Source organism: Cydia strobilella, chromosome 8, assembly GCF_947568885.1.
Source record: "Cydia strobilella chromosome 8, ilCydStro3.1, whole genome shotgun sequence".
NCBI classification, from domain to species: domain Eukaryota; kingdom Metazoa; phylum Arthropoda; class Insecta; order Lepidoptera; family Tortricidae; genus Cydia; species Cydia strobilella.
The window spans coordinates 9,491,158-9,510,912 of NC_086048.1; the positions used below are offsets into that span (position 1 = coordinate 9,491,158).

The window sequence follows — 19,755 nt, forward strand, 5'->3', positions numbered from 1 at the left end:
AGTCGTGGTTCGAATTCGACAGCTAAGTTGCGCTGTACCTACGGCTCCGTACATTATGCAGGTACTCTGGTTGTCAAAAGTTGACGTTTGAGAATTCAGTTAATACAAAAGTCTGCTGCACCATCTTCTACAGCTGTCAAATCCGAGGCACGATTTTGTTATAGAATTTACACGTGTTTCGAGAATGTAACCTCGAAATCTAATACGCTCACATTTCTTCTTAATCCTGTTGCAACCAGTTCGTATATTAATCGTTATCATGTCTATTAAAATGTGTTATAAAAATATGTGAATATATTCCAGCTACCTCCTCCCCGAGCGCGGCCGGCTCGCGAAGCAGAAGACGGGCGTGTGTCGCCGCACGCTGAGCCCGCGCTGGGAGCACACCTTCACGTACCGCGGCCTCGCGCCCCGCGAGCTCGCCGCGCGCGCGCTCGAGCTCAGTCTGTGGGACCGCGACCGGCTCGCCTCCAACGACTTCATGGGGGCCGTCAGACTGTCGCTAGGGACTGGTACGTATCCGTGATTACACGTACTCACGTCGGCCGGTGGACACTTAACCCCTGTTGAGAGCACACCTTCACGTACCGCGGCCTCGCGCCCCGCGAGCTCGCCGCGCGCGCGCTCGAGCTCAGTCTGTGGGACCGCGACCGGCTCGCCTCCAACGACTTCATGGGGGCCGTCAGACTGTCGCTAGGGACTGGTACGTATCCGTGATTACACGTACTCACGTCGGCCGGTGGACACTTAACCCCTGTTGGGAGCACACCTTCACGTACCGGGGGCTATACATGCAAGAACTCAGCACGAGAGCGCTGAAGCTCAGCCTGTGGCACCGCGACCGCGACCGACTCGCTTCCGATAACTTTATGGGCCGTTAGATTGTCGCTAGGACCTATTGGCTAATATTTTGCAAATTGGAAGGGTACGCTGATAGATGTCAATTCAATATAATTTTGCGACATTTGGAATTTTTAGGTTATAATTTGCATGGAGATGACACCTATCAACGTACCCTTCCAGTTTGAAAAATACTATAATGGTAGAAAATGGAAAGTAAGAAAAAGTCTGAATTGTCGACCATCACCTTTTGACACCCAAACTTACCGAATAATCGAATAATGTACGAGGTCATACAGCGACATCTATTAGCTGTATGTCATATTGGAAGGTCGAATTGTTTATCTTTGGTATCAGTGATGTGATGATATTTATTTGAAACAAAAAACTAACGATGTTTTGTGTGTTGGGACCATAATGGCAAAGAATTCGGTATGAAAAGGCACGAGAACTGTTATTTTGCCTCAACTATGATATAACTACATAGTGAAACCATAAAATAAATTACGAATACATCTACCTAGTTCATTCTAATTCTGGAACAACCCAGATACAGAAGTGGTGTGGCTATCTTAGCTCAAAACTATCCCACGTCCTAAATTGAGATTCTGAATGTCTGAGATCTAATTATTGTTTATGGTCTCTGATTTCTGCTAGGACTCTTTCAGTGACCATAGACAATAATCAAGCCCATTGACATTTCGATTCTTAATTTTTAAGATCCGTGTCCATTGTGCCTCTTATGTTGACGAAACGGCCAAGAGGGCTTAAGGGGTTATTCGATTTTTAATGCTTTGTTGATGCTTTGTAGGATTGTTAGGAAGTAGAACCCTAATCTATATTAAATAACTTACATTAATTTGTTGTTGCAGGAACATACATGGGAGCCAACGTAAACTGGATGGACAGTGTAGGCAAAGAAGTATCCCTGTGGCAAGACATGATGCAGAACCCAAACATCTGGGTCGAACGCTCGCTTCCCCTCCGACCACAACTCAACAATTAAAACAATAGCGTACCTACACCGCACAAGGCAGATGCCTTTAACTCCCTGCCTAATATTTATACATAAATTTGTACCTAAATATATAGGTAAAAATTTCAAACATTATTTCAGTGTAATTTTAGTACCTAATGAAAATCGAATGAATCAATTGGGACCAAAATCATGTCTTCTATTTTTGAATGCCTTTTTACCGACTTTACATTTTTCCTTTATAGGGTTACCTAGGCTAACATCTTACTAAAGACCAATGTGCCAATCGTGTAAAATGTTATTTATACATTTAATCCACCTACCTACCTAGTAATATTGTCTTTCTGTACTTCTTTTATATACTTATTAGCTACCCTAAAGGTGTGTATCTATTATTTAGTGATGAATACTCTACAAATACTTTATAATGTATCTATTTACTAATCGATTACATTCCAACTTTGTGATGAATACTTTTATAATTTTATAAGCGTGAGACTTTGATGACAATAATATTAATTTCGACTAGTAACTGCCTGCTAGTAAATACGGTGAAACATTAAATACGTTAATGCATTTAAAAATAGGTCTATATATTAAGTTTAATGTACAAATTAAGTTCACATGAGTTTCTAAGTATCTGCTCATGCATATTGTGATTTAATTATACATTTTGGAGAATGTTGAAAATAGTGTTGAAGTGTGAATGTGTGTGAAATGTTAAAAAAATGTGAATAATGACAAATAACTTGTCTACTTAATACTTAACGATATGGAGACGTCCATAGTATATAAAATAGCCTTAGTTTGCCTACTTAACGACGATACAGAGTACTGTAGGTCCCGGTTTATTTAATAACTATTTTTGTATTAATATTGTCGATGTGAAAAGCGATATAAAATAAACATTGAATCAAGTTCATAGTATTTTTTATTTGCATCTCCCACCCAAGCCTAACTGCGCATGTATCAACCGTCATAGTGATAATTTATGATCATGTAATCCATTGGTTATCATTGAAACGAAAAAATGGCTAAAAATAAAATCTTGTCTGCCAGACAGTATAACACGCTTGTTAGGAACAAGCGAATGTGTGTATGACCAGAATCGGTTTTAATAATGGATGTATACATATATTAAGTACTTATTACTCGTATTTAAGTAGGCATCTAGAATGTGTCAAGCACTCTTATTTGATGGCACTAATTCACCATGAAGCAGATATGAATGAAGTCTCTTCATCAGTATATAAACAAAGTTCCTTGTTCTAAAACAAAATAGGTAGTTTACATAAAAACAACCGGCCAAGAGCATGCGGCGGCTAAATAATTCTCGTTCGAAATTCAAAATCTCGGACTCACGGACGCATTTGCTCGCCGGCGACGGTCCGCCCGGGTGCGCCCCTTAAGGGGCCCATTGATTATCAGTCTGCTGGACAATAACAGCCTGTCAGTTAGAACAAAAAATTATAATATTGTCCGACGGACAGGTAATCATTCGGCCCCATTAGCAAACATGCTTAAACCTGCTTAAATCTGTCGCGTCGTCACTTGTTTTTATAGTCTTTGGCCTGGACAACCAATCCATCAGTAGAAAACGGAAACTGGCACGAAAACTAAATTTGAAATAAAACCTTTTCCCCTCACTAGCTCGGAAAGTTGTCTTTTATCCTTTAAAACAAGCGGGGAAAAACGCATTTTATCCACTAGTGGGGAAAGTAATGTTACCTTGGATGGAGCATGTTTAAGTAGCTTGACAGATAACAAAACGTAAAACGCTCATAATAATGATTCGTTTGATATAAATTATCATTAAACAAATGGTTTGAGAATCAAATAAAAAATACCAAATTTAGCTTTTATGATTTTATGTCCTAAACCTTAAAGTTCAATTGGAAACGTTTGTTTTTTAATAATGATGTTAAATATAATTCTGAACGCACAAGTTGAGTCGATGCAATTTCAAAACGCATCATTGACATTTCATACGTCAGACATGTCAACATTGTCAATAAATTTTTTACTTAAAAACTTCTCACGTAAAGATACAGAATTTCCAGTGTTTTTTGTTATAATATCGTAAAAAATGAGTGATTTCAGTGATGAAGATGATCTAACGCCTGTGGATGTTGCACTTTCCTCGCTATAGTGAGGTGAAAAGTTTTGTGTTACACACGGGTGCAAATGTATTTTACTTCTCGTGTGTTGAAACACTTGCTACGCTCAGGATTCTATTTTAGAACCACTCGCTTCGCTCGTGGTTCAACTATCGAATCCTTTCGCTTGCTCGTGTTTCAATTCCACACTCGGAGGTAAAATACAACTTTGCACCCTTGTATAACAAATAACTATTTCCCCTCACTAGCTCGGAAAGTTGTCTTTTATCCTTTAAAACAAGCGGGGAAAAACGCATTTTATCCACTAGTGGGGAAAGTAATGTTACCTTGGATGGAGCATGTTTAAGTAGCTTGACAGATAAAACGTAAAACGCTCATAATAATGATTCGTTTGATATTAATTATCATTAAACAAATGGTTTGAGAATCAAATAAAAAATACCAAATTTAGCTTTATTTAATGATTTTATGTCCTAAACCTTAAAGTTCAATTGGAAACGTTTGTTTTTTAATAATGATGTTAAATATAATTCTGAACGCACAAGTTGAGTCGATGCAATTTCAAAACGCATCATTGACATTTCATACGTCAGACATGTCAACATTGTCAATAAATTTTTTACTTAAAAACTTCTCACGTAAAGATACAGAATTTCCAGTGTTTTTTGTTATAATATCGTAAAAAATGAGTGATTTCAGTGATGGAGATGATCTAACGCCTGTGGATGTTGCACTTTCCTCGCTATAGTGAGGTGAAAAGTTTTGTGTTACACACGGGTGCAAATGTATTTTACTTCTCGTGTGTTGAAACACTTGCTACGCTCAGGATTCTATTTTAGAACCACTCGCTTCGCTCGTGGTGCAACTATCGAATCCTTTCGCTTGCTCGTGTTTCAATTCCACACTCGCAGGTAAAATACAACTTTGCACCCTTGTATAACAAATAACTATTGCACTTGTTTTACATTTATTTAATTTTTCGCCTTTTTCTACTGACGAAATTGGTTTGCCAGATTATTAGTTAGTTATTTGTTTTACAAAGGGGCCAAGTTTTTGTTTAACCCGTAACGAGCATAGCTAGTGGTTCCAAAAGTGGAATCTTGAGCGTTGCGAGGGTTACAAGCCACGACGGTTAAATAAATCTGCTACCGATCGAGTGAAACACGAAATTGTACGCTTAGTTTATAAGCGTACAATTTCATGTACAATACATTACATACATTATAAATCAAATTAACAAACCAAATATTTATCATTAAAAAGCATCACTTAAAAGCCAATTCTACTAGCTAACATGAGAAAACAACTCACAATTTGCATCAAATTACTTTGCCACTCTTGTGGATAAAATACAACTTTCTCATCAGTTTTTGAAGAATAGAAAGTCTTTACGACCTGGTGTGGTGAAAATAATTTTAACCATGCCATTGCCAAATTGCAGCTTTACTAACGAATCTAACGATCAAAGAGCTATAACTAAGCCGCGGACGGACAGACAGCACAATATACACCGCGCAATTAATTCCCAATCTAATCAAATTGTGAAAAAATCGTTTTTAGGGTTCCGTACCCAAAGGGTAAAAACGGGACCCTATTATTAAGACTCCGCTGTCCGGCTGTCCGTCTGTCACCGTGATAGCTAGACAGTTGAAATTTTCACAGATGATGTATTTCTGTTGCCGCTATAACAACAAATACTAAAAACAGAATAATATAAATATTTAAATGGGGCTCCCATACAACAAACGTGATTTTTTTGCTGTTTTTTTCCGTAATGGTACGGAACCCTTCGTGCGCGAGTCCGACTCGCACTTGGCCGGTTTTTTATGATCTATGTATATTAATATTATTCTATATTACTTACTGCTTACTGCTAGCCTTTCTCCGCAGACGTCTTGTCTCGTTGCCCTTGGCATAGGCCTCTCCCATATTCCTCCACGAGTCCCGGTCCAGAGCCTGTCTTCTCCAGAAGGTTCCAGCCACCTGCCTGAACTCGTCTTCCCATCTCATTTTTTGTCTTCCATCATCCCTTTTTCCGTCTCTTGGGTACTATGTTGTGATGTCTTTTGACCATTTTTCTCTTTTGTCTCGGAGCATGTGGCCGGTCCATTTCCATTTTAGTTTTTTCATAGTGTGGTTTACGTCGATTATTTTTGTTCTCTTTCTAATGTCCTCCAGTTTTATTCTATCTCTAAGTTTTATATTCAACATGCTTCTTTCCATACTATTTTGGCAGACTTGGAGAGCTTTCCTCTCCTTGACAGTTAGGGCCCAAGTTTGACATCCATATAATAATAATAATATGGATGGATTATTCTATATTATAAACTTACAAGTCCGCAGTTTGCCTCTTTCTAACAACTGCATTTGTTAGAAAGAGAGGCAGCTCTAGGCCATTTGGGGTTTTGAAATAAATCCATAGACCTAGCATTACATAGATTGCGCCCGTGAGGGACAGAACATACGCAATGCGACAATATGATTGGTCGAGTAGACTTGTAGCCCACCATAAAGCGTACTAAATTTACGGTGGGGAATTTAAATAAAATTGAGACAAGGACAAACAATAACTGATTCATGCATAAATCTAGATTTAACTAGTATAACCGGATCAGGCATGAGGGGTGGGGGGAAATGACCGAACGAGATAGTCGTATGTTTTTTTCAGTAGAAGTAGCAGAGAAAGCGCTATTATTGTTTGTCCTTGTCACAGTCTCATATTTTTTTTATTCCCTACCGTAAATTTAGTATGGTTTTTGGTGGTCAACAAATAAACTCTTGAACTCGATCAATCATATTGTCGCATGGCGTATGTTCTGTCCCTCACGGACGCACGCGTATAGCACATCTATAGGATCCTACCATCTATGGGTTTTGACCTCGGTATAAGTTTGACATTGACAGTTGAATGAATGAACGTTAAATGAATGACGTTAACCGTTGGCGTTTAACGTCGCTAAAATATTTTTTATCTGTGGTTGTGCGTGTTACTGTCTTGTTTTGTGTGTACGCCGCGAAGCTAAATTGTAATAATTTTCTATTGATTTTTCAATGTAATTACAACTTTCTTTCATTAATTTACTGTAAACATTCCATAAAAATGATGCATTTGTACAAATCAGTACTTTTTCTGTCTCTGACATTTACATCAATGAAGACAGGTAAGTTTAGGGCGTTGTTTCCTAATCAAAACTTAATTTTTTTTTCTTTTGTTTAAATTTTTTTGTTTTTTTAGTTCAATCAATAAACTGCTATCAATGTTCGGGTACGGACTCTGAAAACCCTTTTGAGTGCAATGAATACTTTAATAACGACATAGATATATTACCGAAGGACTGTTCCGATATTCATGATGCCCAGTATTGTATAAAACACGTCGGACGGTACGAAGGTGAGAGCTTTGGGTAGATAGGTTCAGACGTTCGGTGGTGGTGGTGTAGGTACTAAACATTTAACAATATATATTATCTTAACCTCCTAAGAACTCCCTCAGTTACCAAGTATATAATTTACCGGGTTGAACGGGCGTAGAATTCTAACAAGCTCTGAGGATGGCTGCCTGCACCTTAATCTATCTGGACTGAACTAAAATATTAGGACTGCACACTTGTGAATACAAAATGTTTAGGCCATTGTATGTGGGAGCACTTCAGATTAAGCAAGACAAAAAGTTTGGCATACAGGGGTTGGCCCCCTTATTCAAATACGCGCTACATGCCTCAATTGGCTAATAATCCTTTGTAATAATCGCGTAATTTTGACTTGTGTATTTGTAAGAAAGCGATTACCATAAATAAATTAACTACCGCTACTAAGGCTTGTACCACATTTATGATTGAGGGGGAAAGCGTGTGTCAAGTAACTATCTCTACTTACTAACTAATGAATTGTACTATAGTTGTAGCTATAGATTGCTATCAGTGCAATTCCTCAGCTACAATGGAGTGTGGTGATGCCCTCATGCACCTGGACGGGGGAAGCCTGAAGCCTACTTCCTGTGAACATGTCTTTAATGCTCAATTCTGCATAAAACATACAGGTTCCGTTTCAATATTGGTTGATTTGTTTTATGCACTATGGCAAAGTCACATAAGGTCAATATGGGTAAGTGTCCATTTGCCACTAAATGCAAGTAGCAAATGTATGAACACTAAATCACTAATCAATGTGTAAACAGGCTCCAATGTAAAGGCCAGTGACACTTACCCATATGCCACATTTACCCGTATTGGCCTTAGCAAGTTTTTGTAAGTTTTTTATTGTGCAACACCATACTTTATTTATGTTGCTTAAGGCCGTTCCATCGGTTTGCCGCTGTCTCTGTCACATTTCGCAAGAAAGAACGGGAAAGATCATGCGCGCCAAGTGTCAATTTTGATCGATTTTTGACGATTTTTATTTATTTTAAAAACGTTACCCTACAATATCGAAATTCGAAAGCTATGAAATTACTATTTAAGTTAAGATTGTTGTTTCTTCTTTTTTTGTTTATAGTATCACATAATAAATAACCGAGTAAAGTTGGATTAAAAGTCCGAGGTAGAGGTTACTTTGGGAATTAATTGTATTGAGCGAAGTGTCATAATTCGTGAATCGGAAGCTATGATATTAATGATAATATAGTCAAGAACTACATATATTTTTTCCACGTCTACAAATATCAACGCCTCTTAGAAAAACAGGATCATATAAGCAGATTTTTCGCCTTCTGGCTCAGGGAACCGCCTCAACAATTTTTTTTCAGATATCAGATATGGTAACAATGTTTTATTTTACAATGATCCTACTCTGATCTCAACGCACCATGGTTTCATGTGTTACGTTTATTTTTAATTAATATTCAAAAATAGAAGTGTAAATAATTATAGGTCTACCACTTAACGCAGACACTTGGTAAAGGAATTTTGCAGTGGTTTTCTAGTTTTGTGACTAATTTTATATTCAATTTTTAGGGTTTCGTACCCAAAAGGGAAAAAACGGGACCCTATTACTAAGACTTCGCTGTCTGCCCATCTGTTACCAGGCTGTATTTCATGAACCATTTCCAACCAACAGTTGAAATTTTCACAGATGATGTATTTCTGTTGCCGCTATAACAACAAATACTAAAAACAATAAGATAAATAATTAAGTGGGGGCTCCCATACAAAAAACGTGATTTTTTTGCCGTTTTTTGCGTAATGGTACGAAACCCTTCGTGCGCGAGTCCGACTCGCACTTGGCCGGTTTTTTCTTATTTAACAAAATACAAATCAGTTGCACAAACAAAGTCTAAACCTTTAACCAGTCCATATCCATTATAATTCCCTACCAACTGCCTTAGTTACTGAAAATTATGCACCTAACTTTCCTTTAAAATACACTAACAGTTAATGTTTATATTAAAACAATATTCTAACAACAAATGACTATGTATTCATTTCACAGTTTGACAGTTATGAATTGCACTGGGTTTTTGGTCTTACAGCCTATGCACTCTCGCTTTGCATACAATAGGTAAGTAATGCATGCTCGTTAACATAATTTTGGCAGAAATAGGTACTGTAATTATATGTAAGGTGCGTGGGGGTAAGATTGAAAGGGTATTTCATGTGGGGTAAGCTGAAAAGTCGCCCGTAATGCTTCGGCATACGGACGATTTTTTGTTTTACCCCTCATGAAAAACCCTTTCAATCTCACCCCAACGCACTGCATAGTTTTCATTTTCAAAGTAATATAATTTTCAATAATAATACATTCTCTGATCTGTTTGTTGAAGAGTACTTATGAATAAGCCAGTCTTAAACTATGTTGGGGCCCTTGTGTACATAAGAATTTGGGGCCGGTATTGCTTATGCAGATATTTTGTTAAACTAGTTTCATACTAGAACCCCTTCACCCCTTTCGAGGAAAATAAAAAACCCTTGAATAAGTTCATTGAATATGCACAGCACAACTACCTTACCTCTATAAACTACTTTTTAAGCACTTAATAAACGGGTTTAGCCTATTAATGGGTTTGGTAAGAAAACCCTCTTTGAAAACCCCTGAAGAGGCAGTCCAATTCAGTAACTAAAATAGTTACATTTTATTTGTAAATCTATTAATATAACATATTCACATTCAGCCTTGAAGTCTTGTACTTACAAATGATTATTTTTCAGGTGGCATCAGCACAAAAAGATATTGTTCATCTTTAGACCTGGGCAACTACTGCAACTATGTGCAACAACCTGGAGACAAGCTCGAGTACAGGACTTGCATATACACGTGCAGTAGTGATGGCTGCAATGCTGCAACTGGCTTGACGATATCTAATGCAGTGTCGACAATACCTTTCCTAATAGTCGCCCACATACTGGGATATGTGTCATTATAAGATTTTAGTAAGGGAAAGTTGCTTTAACTTCGATAATTTCGAAATGCATTCCGTGTCTGGAACCAAATAACACATCATCACAAGTACTTAGCACTCCATACAAGTGCAGAACTAAAATTACCAAGTGTTCCTTTATTAATAGGTACCTTTAACTTATCATGATCTAAGAGTATTTTGTTTGCATGGCTTCATTGGCAGGGGTCTAAGGACCTGTTCACACCAACTGGCTTGGTACCGTGAAGGGGACGCGATTCGTAGGTATAAATCCGAGCTCGCGCGGAGTTACATAGGCCTGATTCAACTTTTAACGCAAAAAGCGGTGTCTGTGAAATATCAAAAATACTCCAAATTTTTTCTTAAGTGTCCCATGATTGGTGTCGTTAACATAATCATTCTAATTATTAGTATAATTACATAATGCCGTCCAATCCGTCCATTATTGGGACAATACAATGTATTATCCCAATGAATCCCAATACAATGTATTATTTTAATTTTTTACATGCTTAATATTTTTGTGGTCTGCTGAAAAAGACAGTAGGTAATCAATATGAACAATCTCAATCTCTACTGATATATCTACATACTGTTTTGTATTTTTTGTACGTGTGTCGAAATATGAAATAAAAATTGTTTGCAGTGTAATGTTTAAGTTTTCTTTACAATTAGAAATAAGGTATCCACCAATTAAAAGTACATCAAAAACCTTAAATACTGTTCAAACATTTATTTGAAAATTTGTGCTACACAAGCATGATATAAAAATACATAATAAATATTAACACTGACTTTAGCCGAGTAAGTAATCAAACCAGCTAATGCACAATAATACTTTCATTATTATTACTACAATAATTATGCCTTTTAGACTGAAATTGGAATGTAAATGTTTAGTACCGTTATTTTTGAGTCGTTTGGGCCTTTTGAATAGTAAAGTTATATCAAATTGTTTATAAATCCAATGCTAAGCTAGTACGCTACGTCATACTTTTAAATTCCTAGTCATGTTAGAAGTTTCAATAGTCAGAAGATCTTTGAAAAACACTAGCTCCTTAAAAATACAAGGTTTATTTTTAACTATAAGATTAACTTTTTAATGAAACTGGTAACTTTACCATTCCCAATTGTGTATTACTTGCTTGCACTAAAATAGATTCATTTAGGACTTATTTCATTGCATACTTACAACAAAAGTTAAATGCATTAAACTGAAATAATACAGTGAAATGTTATAAAAACTACATAGAAAGCACATACACATCGTAATTATAAAATAACAGGTAACACTATTATCAAAATCAGACTCTTAAAACAATCACTAACAAAATGTCAACTTAACTGTAACACTTGGAATAAAATTTATCATGTGCCTCTTAAAAAGGTGCCTCTCTTTATATGATCTTAACAAACCATAACTTTTTCACCCTAATTTGAATTGCACATTAATTGTAAACATAATAACTAATTATCAAAACTATAAAATCACTAATAAAAGAATGTAAATCATTATCAATAAAGAAATACAGTATCAACAGATACACATATAAACATCGTTTTGTGATAATTTAAGATTAGATTCGTCGTGGCGAAATAAAAAGCTTGCAACACAATACACAAAGTAACATTTCTAAAATTTACAACATATATTTTGGCAACTTATTGGCTAACTGTGGAAATTTCAATTAAAAGAGATGATCCATTATCATTGCTTACGTAAGAGGCCAATTGGAATGTACATCCATCCCACGATAGCATATATTTTTCCGTTGTAATGTTCAAATTGAGAGGTTTGTATAATTTTAAATTGTCCACAATCATCCTTTAGGTATTTATTTAATAGCCCCTAATACTGGATGTAAGTTTAAATTTTTGGAAGCCGCCATCACAAAGATTTTAAGCATAAAAAGTGCACACATAGACCTACATTTTTCTACTGATGTGGCCATTGAGCATTTACTTTGTAGAACTTGTGACAAAATGACAAGACAATTTACATCATACACTAAGCGTCTTTACGGCTATCAGAGAGGTCATGGCGTCTTAAGTCATAATGTTCTCACTAGCAAATAATAGCAGCATGAGCAAGTACAACATTAAGACATCGCACATTGTAAACTTGTACTTATTTTCATTTCTAACGTAGTCGTACTACAATACAAGTAGACTCTAGAAGTTGAGATGGAATGATAGATCGATTATAGAGTTGCTAATGAGATCTTTTGAGAAATCCTATCTACTGTCGCATTCGTTTCATTTGGCATTCTCTAAAAGCTAAAAAACACTTCCGTTTAAGCTAACGTAAGTCACATTATTATCACTCTCAAACCTTGTATAAGGTTAATCCTTCAACCAGCTCCCAAAAGAGGCTCAGACTGTAATATCTTGTTACACGTAACGTAGCGGCGGTTAGACAGAGATTACTAGACTTAGTGGCAGGTCACTTCTGGATGAGATTAGCTCAGGACCGGGACAAGTGGCGTACTAGAAGAGAGGCCTATGCTCAGCAGTGGGCGATAAAGGGCTGATATGATGATGATGTAGTTAAAAGGCGTATCATTATATTCATTTCATTGTCGCCTTTTATCGTCTGTCGTTTCATGCGTCACTTATATACTTGTTAGAACGTGACAGGCGATAATAACGCGACCATGTTATCGCTCTTGTGACTAATTAGTGTTTCAATCGTCTCATTTCCGTGGTCACATTTTTAAGAACCGGTTATATTTTTTCATGGCATTTCCGGTTATTAGGCAGAAGTCCAGGACCTACAGTTTGATATCTACAGGCACAGACGTTTGTGGCTAGAAAGTCTAATAGTCTAGTACCATTTCTGTTTAAATGTGACCACGAATGTTTTTCGGAAATTCTACAGGGTGGCTAAAAAATAAATGCATTCCCGTTGCCAGGGGGGTTTTGGAATTATACTGAGCAACTTTTACTACGGGACCAACCACGAAATCCCGAAAAAAATTTTACCCTCCCATAGAAAATAGACCAGCCAACATGTATGAAACAGCCAAATTTTTTTTCGTGATTTCGGGGTTCGTCCCATCATAGTAAAAGTAGCTCAGTATAATCCTAAAACCTCCCTGGCAACGAGAATGCACTTATTTTTAGCCACGGTCCACGTGTATATAAACTCAAGAATCAAGAAAGATTTTTTTGTGCTCGGCGATCAAACATTTATAAGTAAAAAGATTTAAAAGCAAAAAAATGATCTCTGCCTCGCCACTAGTTGACGTTCACCGCGGTTTACAATGTGGTTGTGGTTGTGCGCTTGTGTGTGTGGTGTTGTTTAGTTGGCGTCGCGCTGCATGTGCGCCTGCGCCTGCAGCACGGCGACGGCCTGCTCGAGCTCGCGCACGCGCAGCTGGCTGTTCTGCAGCTGCCGCTTCACGATGCGCAGCTCCTCGCCTTGCTGGTTGAATGCGAGCCGCAGCTGGAATGGTCAACATGTACTTATAATACTATTTTTTTTAAAGCGTTTTTCAATAATGTCAGAATAGGCTAAACGGGGGATAATAGTAAGAATCGTGTACAAAGGGAGTGCCTACCTTCGCAGCGCTTTGTACGTCTTTTTACTAAGAAGAGAAGACTTTTTGCAATAGGTAACTCAAAAACGGCTGGACCGATCATATTTGCTATAGTTTCATTGAAAGTGTTTATCAAACTTTTGTTTACGATATTTTTCATATATTTTGGACTCATGGTTCAAAAGTTAGGGGGGGGGGACACATATTGTTGTTCTTTCGGAGCTATTATTTCCGAAATTATTTACTCAAAAAATGGTTGATCCTTGCACTTTTGTCTCGGACAATTCCGCTTTACACAATTGTTCCTTACGTCAAACTAAGCTTCTAAAATCCTCTCAAGGTCAAAACCTGATTTCCCCCAAGAATATCGCGATTTCATTGACAAATTAATATCAAAATACCTCATTCTCTGTGCTGAACACGTCGCCCTGGTTGATCTGCTTGTAGAGCGGCACGGGCTCGGCCTCGCCGCCCTGCTTGCCGAACATTTTCTGTAGCTGGTGGAACTTTGTGTTCTGGTTCGCGCTCGTTTTCTGGGACTTCTCTATCACCTGCATCTGCAACAAATAAGGAATTATATTGGAAATTGTCAGTAAAAAATATCGTTCCAGGGGCGAATCACGAGTTTTCAAGTGTCACTTGCTAACACAACTGCGTGCATGTTTACGCACATGTGTTTTCTTTTCATAACAGGTAGGCAACAATACGCTAAACGGTACTTAATGGCAACGAAGCTCATGCTAACTAAACATTACGCTATCGGTGGCTCCTTTTGTAGTTGAATAATACTTCGTTTTTTTAGCATTTTATTTTTATATTTTTATTTTTATTCTTAAAGAGTCCCCGGCAAGCTCGGTTCTCCATACAAACGTAGTTCCGCTTTCGTTTTAAAAAGACTAGCTAGATTGCCCTGAAACTTTGTACTTGCAATAGGATAAGGTATATCTATGTCTGTAATTAGTTTATGTAGCTTCAGATACCATAGTTAAAAAAAATACAGCGAATTTAAGTTTTTCATACAAAACTAGTTTTTGCTCTATTTTGTTTGTTTTATAAACTAAAGCTACATAAACTAATTACAGACCTAGATATACCTCATGTCATTGAATGTGCAAAGTACAATCCAACACGTAGTTTTAAAATAAGAGCGGAACTACGTTTGTATAGGAAGGTGCAATTCGGCCGAGCTTGCCGGGGACTCTTAAGTAATAGAACAGTTACTAATTTAAAAAAAGCGTTTTGCAATAACAAGACACGTCAAGATTGTTTACCTTTTTCTAATGGTAAAAAAACAAAGTATGCCGTATACCTAGTTGATTTTGTGACCTGTAGGTACAGTGAGCTGCGAAATTGCATGGAGAAATTATAATCGTTGTTGGCGTTGGCGTTCTACAAGTGCAGGTTCACCAGCGACGGAACATAGAAGAAACTCTCAGTACATTTTCGACTTCGGAAAACGGTCCATATGACTGCCACTTAAATATCTGACACATCACTAACATCCCTTCTCCATAAATGTTGTGCGCCCGCAGCTTTGAATATTACCCAACTAGCGACCCGCGCCGGCTTCGCACGGGTAGTTCAACTGATGGTCTCCCGGAAGAGGAAGGCGAGCTGACCTGTATGTCGTTGTCGATGTTGGCGTGGTTATCTTGCCAAGTAGCTAGAGGCCGGTAGTCGGGCGTGGTCTCCCGGAGAAGAAGGCGAGCTGACCTGTATCTCGTTGTCGATGTTGGCGTGGTTCTCCTGCCAAGTAGCTAGAGGCCGGTAGTCGGGCGTGGTCTCCCGGAGAGGAAGGCGAGCTGACCTGTATGTCGTTGTCGATGTTGGCGTGGTTCTCCTGCCAAGTAGCTAGAGGCCGGTAGTCGGGCGTGGTCTCCCGGAGAAGAAGGCGAGCTGACCTGTATGTCGTTGTCGATGTTGGCGTGGTTCTCCTGCCAAATAGCTAGAGGCCGGTAGTCGGGCGTTGTCTCCCGGAGAAGAAGGCGAGCTGACCTGTATGTCGTTGTCGATGTTGGCGTGGTTATCTTGCCAAGTAGCTAGAGGCCGGTAGTCGGGCGTGGTCTCCCGGAGAAGAAGGCGAGCTGACCTGTATCTCGTTGTCGATGTTGGCGTGGTTCTCCTGCCAAGTAGCTAGAGGCCGGTAGTCGGGCGTGGTCTCCCGGAGAGGAAGGCGAGCTGACCTGTATGTCGTTGTCGATGTTGGCGTGGTTCTCCTGCCAAGTAGCTAGAGGCCGGTAGTCGGGCGTGGTCTCCCGGAGAAGAAGGCGAGCTGACCTGTATGTCGTTGTCGATGTTGGCGTGGTTCTCCTGCCAAATAGCTAGAGGCCGGTAGTCGGGCGTTGTCTCCCGGAGAAGAAGGCGAGCTGACCTGTATGTCGTTGTCGATGTTGGCGTGGTTCTCCTGCCAAGTAGCTAGAGGCCGGTAGTCGGGGGTGGTCCCCGGAGAGGAAGGCGAGCTGACCTGTATGTCGTTGTCGATGTTGGCGTGGTTCTCCTGCCAAGTAGCTAGAGGCCGGTAGTCGGGCGTGGTCTCCCGGGAGAGGAAGGCGAACTTCTTGCGGTTGTTGGCGTCCTGTGGCTGTAGCGCTGGCGCGTCCTTGTTGCTGGTGCGTGGCTTGTGCGTCGATATTGTTACTCCTGCAACACATTTTTATACTAAATTAGGCCAGAAATCAGAAATTAATGAATCACTCGTGGAACCGTGGCGAGTCGGAGGATCTTCCTTACACAACATAACGAGCTTCTATTTATCTGTCTGATTGTGACCGTAAAAACTAGTGCCTACGTCAATTCTTAGAATTAGTTGTCAAGCGGACCCCAGGCTCCCATGAGCCGTGGCAAAATGCCGGGATAACGCAAGGAAGATGATGGTGTCTGATGTGACCAAATCTTGCAAGTATAAATCTGACCCACTTTTCTGATCCCGATGACATTAAAAGGCATACGATCCCAACATCGAAGATAATGCATTGTTATGGTTTAATAATGGATAACTGATTGGCCATCTGTTATGTAAGCATTCACATGTAAAACTTTTATTTACGGCTGTTGTTATCCTAAATATCAATAAAATAAAATAAACCGGCCAAGTGCGAGTCGGACTCGCCCACCGAGGGTTCCATACTTTTTTGTATTTTTTGTTATAACGGTAACAAAAATACATCATCTGTGAAATTTTTTACTGTCTAGCTATCACGGTTCATGAGATACAGCCTCGTGACAGACAGACGGACAGCGGAGTCTTAGTAATAGGGTCCCGTTTTCACCCTTTGGGTGCGGAACCCTAACGAACAGCAGTACGTACCAGTCTTCATGCTAATGAGCAGCGGCGGCGCGTTGATGCCGCTCAGCCAGTCCCGCGCCGCCAGCGCCGGCAGCGGCGCCGCCGTGTCCGGGTACAGGTCCTCCTGCGGACAAGGACCGAGGCCCGAGGGCTGCTTGTAATATGTACATACGACTACGACTTTATAATGGAGATGATCCGAATACTCCGTAATTATTCGGCATATTTTTCAATAAACTGAAATAAATATATAAATATATATATCACATAGTTCATGATCAGCAACGCAGGCTTCGTCAAGTGCTTACAACAATAAATCAGCTACAGGCTTCGTCAATCTTAAACACTAAATTAAACTAGGCCAAGTCCCCACTTCGGACCGTAGCCGGTTCAAAAGTCCTCATGACACTGGCAGCGTTGCCCCGTTGAATTGCCAAGGAGATCTGTTGGACCAGATACGATCCGGAGCGAGGATCGCCACCCCTTTCTCTTAGTCGCCGACCCAATTGCCACACAAACTCCTTAGTACATGGTACACTTTTAAGTGAAAATGGCCTTCTATACCTGGAAGCAGTCAGACTTGCGCGGCACGATCATGACGATGGGCTTGTAGGAGCGAAACACCTCATGTGTTCCCGCGCTCAATTTTAAATCATATAGTTACCGCAAACCAAACTGAGGATCGGGGTCATATCACTTACTCTCTCACTCTTGCTGCGATCACACAAGTGTAAATGAGAGGGCCAATGTCTGTCTGTACCTGGAAGCAGTCGGACTTGCGTGGCACGATCATGGCGATGGGCTCGCACAGCCCGCGGGACGTGTGCAGCTTGTAGAAGCGGAACACCTCGCACAGCGCCGTGTTCACGCCGCGTTTCGGCATAAAGCCTAGGCCTCGCTGGAAAAGTCATAAAAAATGTAGTTCGGCAAGCCATTTCCGTCAGTAGGAAAAGGCGACAAATTAAATAAACACTAATGTTTTCTGTACAGACTACTAGAAATATTAAGTTAATAAGAAACCATAAAACTCACTTGAGGGTTGCCAGATAGAAACTGGTTGAGGAAGTGCACGTACGGAGCCTCGTCGACCACTTCGTAGTATCGGATGTTCCCGTCTCCCTTGCCCGCAAGGTAAACCTGGGGAGCGTAGAAATAAATGTTCCCATTTATCTCAAAAAACGGTTTGACCGAGTCGCGGTTTTCTAAAGTCCACATGGCCGCACCGCACGCATCGGACGCATCGCACGCAATGGATCAGTGGACGCACTTGTGTCACTTTCTATACAAAGAATACTAAAATCCGTTGCGTCCGATACGTGCAGATCAGTGGACGCATTTGTGTGCCTTTCTATACAAATAATACTAAAATCCGTTGCGTCCGATGCGTGCGGATCAGTAGAAGCACTTGAATGACTTTCTATACAAATAATACTAAAACCCGTTGCGTGCGATGCGGCTCTGTGGACGTCTACCTTAAATAGGATTTGTGATAATAAAATAAAATAAAAAATATATATAATTATATTTATAGCAATTAAACTGGTTTCACAGGCCAGAGGTTTCTCCAAGTTACTCAGGATTTAGCTGCCTACAAGGCTTTAATGTACAACTCACCATATTAGTATCATAGTCGTAGTAGGGGAACACGACGCCTGAAGAGCTGTCGATGGTCTCACAGGCCAGAGGTTTCTCCAAGTTGTGTTGGTCCCAGATCGCGTACTGTCGGTCGCTGTAGCGAGAGAATCCTGTCGTCAGGACTTTGCCTGAGCTGCCAAGGAATGTGCACTTGGACGCTTTGGTGCCTAGGTGGCAGGGGCCTTCCTGTGAAGTAAAAAAATACACATTAAATCGTGTCGGATTGATGTGGCCGCTCTGGTCTTCTGGTGGTGCTTGTGATGGCCAGTGAGGAGTCATCGCGGTTAAACATCGCTGTGGCTGTCCACTGGCTTGGTTCCGTCGGCGGAGGGCGACACGTAGGTATCTATTCGAGTAGGTATCTGGTCTAGCCTTAGGCTGATATAATAAGTGTCTTACGGATAGCACGATCCCGCTCCTCGGTTCAATGACTCGCAGCTTCTTGTCCTTGCTGGTGGTGGCCAGTAGCGAGCCGTCGCGGTTGAACGACATGCAGTAGATCACGTCGCTGTGGCAGTCGATCACCTTTACCGCCTCGCCCTTGCCCACGTCCCAGACGAAGATCTGAAAATGAGGGTTAGGTATGTGAGAAGTTGAGAACAATGTATTGGTTAAAATTAAAGTGACATTATGATGGCAACTTGCAGCTGCATTACTGTCAATGTCTAACTAAAATGAGTAACGGCTTGAACGTTAGAATCGTGACAGTAATGCAGCGGTTAACGTCACCAATTTTATCAAGGAAATTGACGACGCAGCAATAATGTTGCCACAGCAATGCAACTGCAGTTTTGGAGACAGCTGAGCTGTATAAACGCGCGTAGTCAAACTTAATTTGTGATTTCACAATATAGTAACTTTGCGAGATGGCGCCAATTCGACACCAAACACAGAAATATGATGACACCAAAGCTGTGCACTTTGGCAATGCAAACAAAAACATATAATAATATCGACGCCATACAGACGTCAAACATATAATTATATAGCCTCATGTCAGCAGCGTCTAG

The 19,755-nt window shown here is 39.9% G+C and overlaps 3 protein-coding genes across 7 annotated transcripts in view; 2 read left to right on the forward strand and 1 right to left on the reverse strand.

Annotated features, from left to right (window-relative positions):
• The window catches only part of LOC134743602 (uncharacterized), a 137,455-nt gene extending 134,721 nt beyond the window's left edge, over nt 1–2,734 (forward strand). For 2 of the 3 annotated variants that reach the window (XR_010128032.1, XR_010128033.1), the window contains 2 exons: nt 304–703; nt 1,713–2,734. Coding sequence is in view for 1 of the 3 variants with exons in the window: in XM_063677162.1 (XP_063533232.1) it covers nt 304–512; nt 1,713–1,846 (343 nt within the window). In the remaining 2 variants the exon portion in view is untranslated. The remainder of the gene's footprint in view (nt 1–303; nt 704–1,712) is intronic. The other variant, XM_063677162.1, reaches the window with a different exon arrangement.
• A 4,184-nt stretch (nt 2,735–6,918) lies between these two features.
• Nucleotides 6,919–10,865, forward strand: LOC134743619 (U-scoloptoxin(05)-Sm1a). 2 transcript variants are annotated; one of them, XM_063677185.1, is made up of 4 exons: nt 6,919–7,094; nt 7,169–7,324; nt 7,832–7,972; nt 10,077–10,865. In XM_063677185.1, the coding sequence occupies exons 1-4, from the start codon at nt 7,034–7,036 to the stop codon at nt 10,289–10,291; spliced, it is 573 nt and encodes a 190-aa protein (XP_063533255.1). In that variant the 5' UTR covers nt 6,919–7,033; the 3' UTR covers nt 10,292–10,865. The 2 variants fall into 2 exon arrangements, with proteins under 2 accessions (XP_063533255.1, XP_063533256.1); XM_063677186.1 differs by lacking the exon at nt 7,832–7,972 and having other exon boundaries at nt 10,077–10,847.
• Nucleotides 10,866–11,003: 138 nt separating this feature from the next.
• Nucleotides 11,004–19,755, reverse strand: part of LOC134743605 (coronin-2B-like) — a 33,353-nt gene continuing 24,601 nt past the window's right edge. For both annotated transcript variants that reach the window (XM_063677165.1, XM_063677167.1), the window contains 8 exons: nt 19,145–19,309; nt 18,725–18,931; nt 18,143–18,247; nt 17,871–18,008; nt 17,132–17,234; nt 16,289–16,464; nt 14,226–14,381; nt 11,004–13,730 (listed from right to left, as the gene is read on the reverse strand). In XM_063677165.1, coding sequence (XP_063533235.1) covers nt 13,587–13,730; nt 14,226–14,381; nt 16,289–16,464; nt 17,132–17,234; nt 17,871–18,008; nt 18,143–18,247; nt 18,725–18,931; nt 19,145–19,309 — 1,194 coding nt within the window. In that variant the 3' untranslated portion in view covers nt 11,004–13,586. The remainder of the gene's footprint in view (nt 13,731–14,225; nt 14,382–16,288; nt 16,465–17,131; nt 17,235–17,870; nt 18,009–18,142; nt 18,248–18,724; nt 18,932–19,144; nt 19,310–19,755) is intronic.

What these genes read in the sequence shown, in the direction of transcription:
- LOC134743619 (XM_063677185.1), top strand. Translation starts at nt 7,034, where the DNA reads ATGATGCATTTGTACAAATCAGTACTTTTTCTGTCTCTGACATTTACA. An exon ending in ATTTACATCAATGAAGACAG is followed by an intron (nt 7,095 to 7,168) that starts GTAAGTTTAGGG and finishes TTGTTTTTTTAG; the next exon opens with TTCAATCAATAAACTGCTAT. An exon ending in ACACGTCGGACGGTACGAAG is followed by an intron (nt 7,325 to 7,831) that starts GTGAGAGCTTTG and finishes ATTGTACTATAG; the next exon opens with TTGTAGCTATAGATTGCTAT.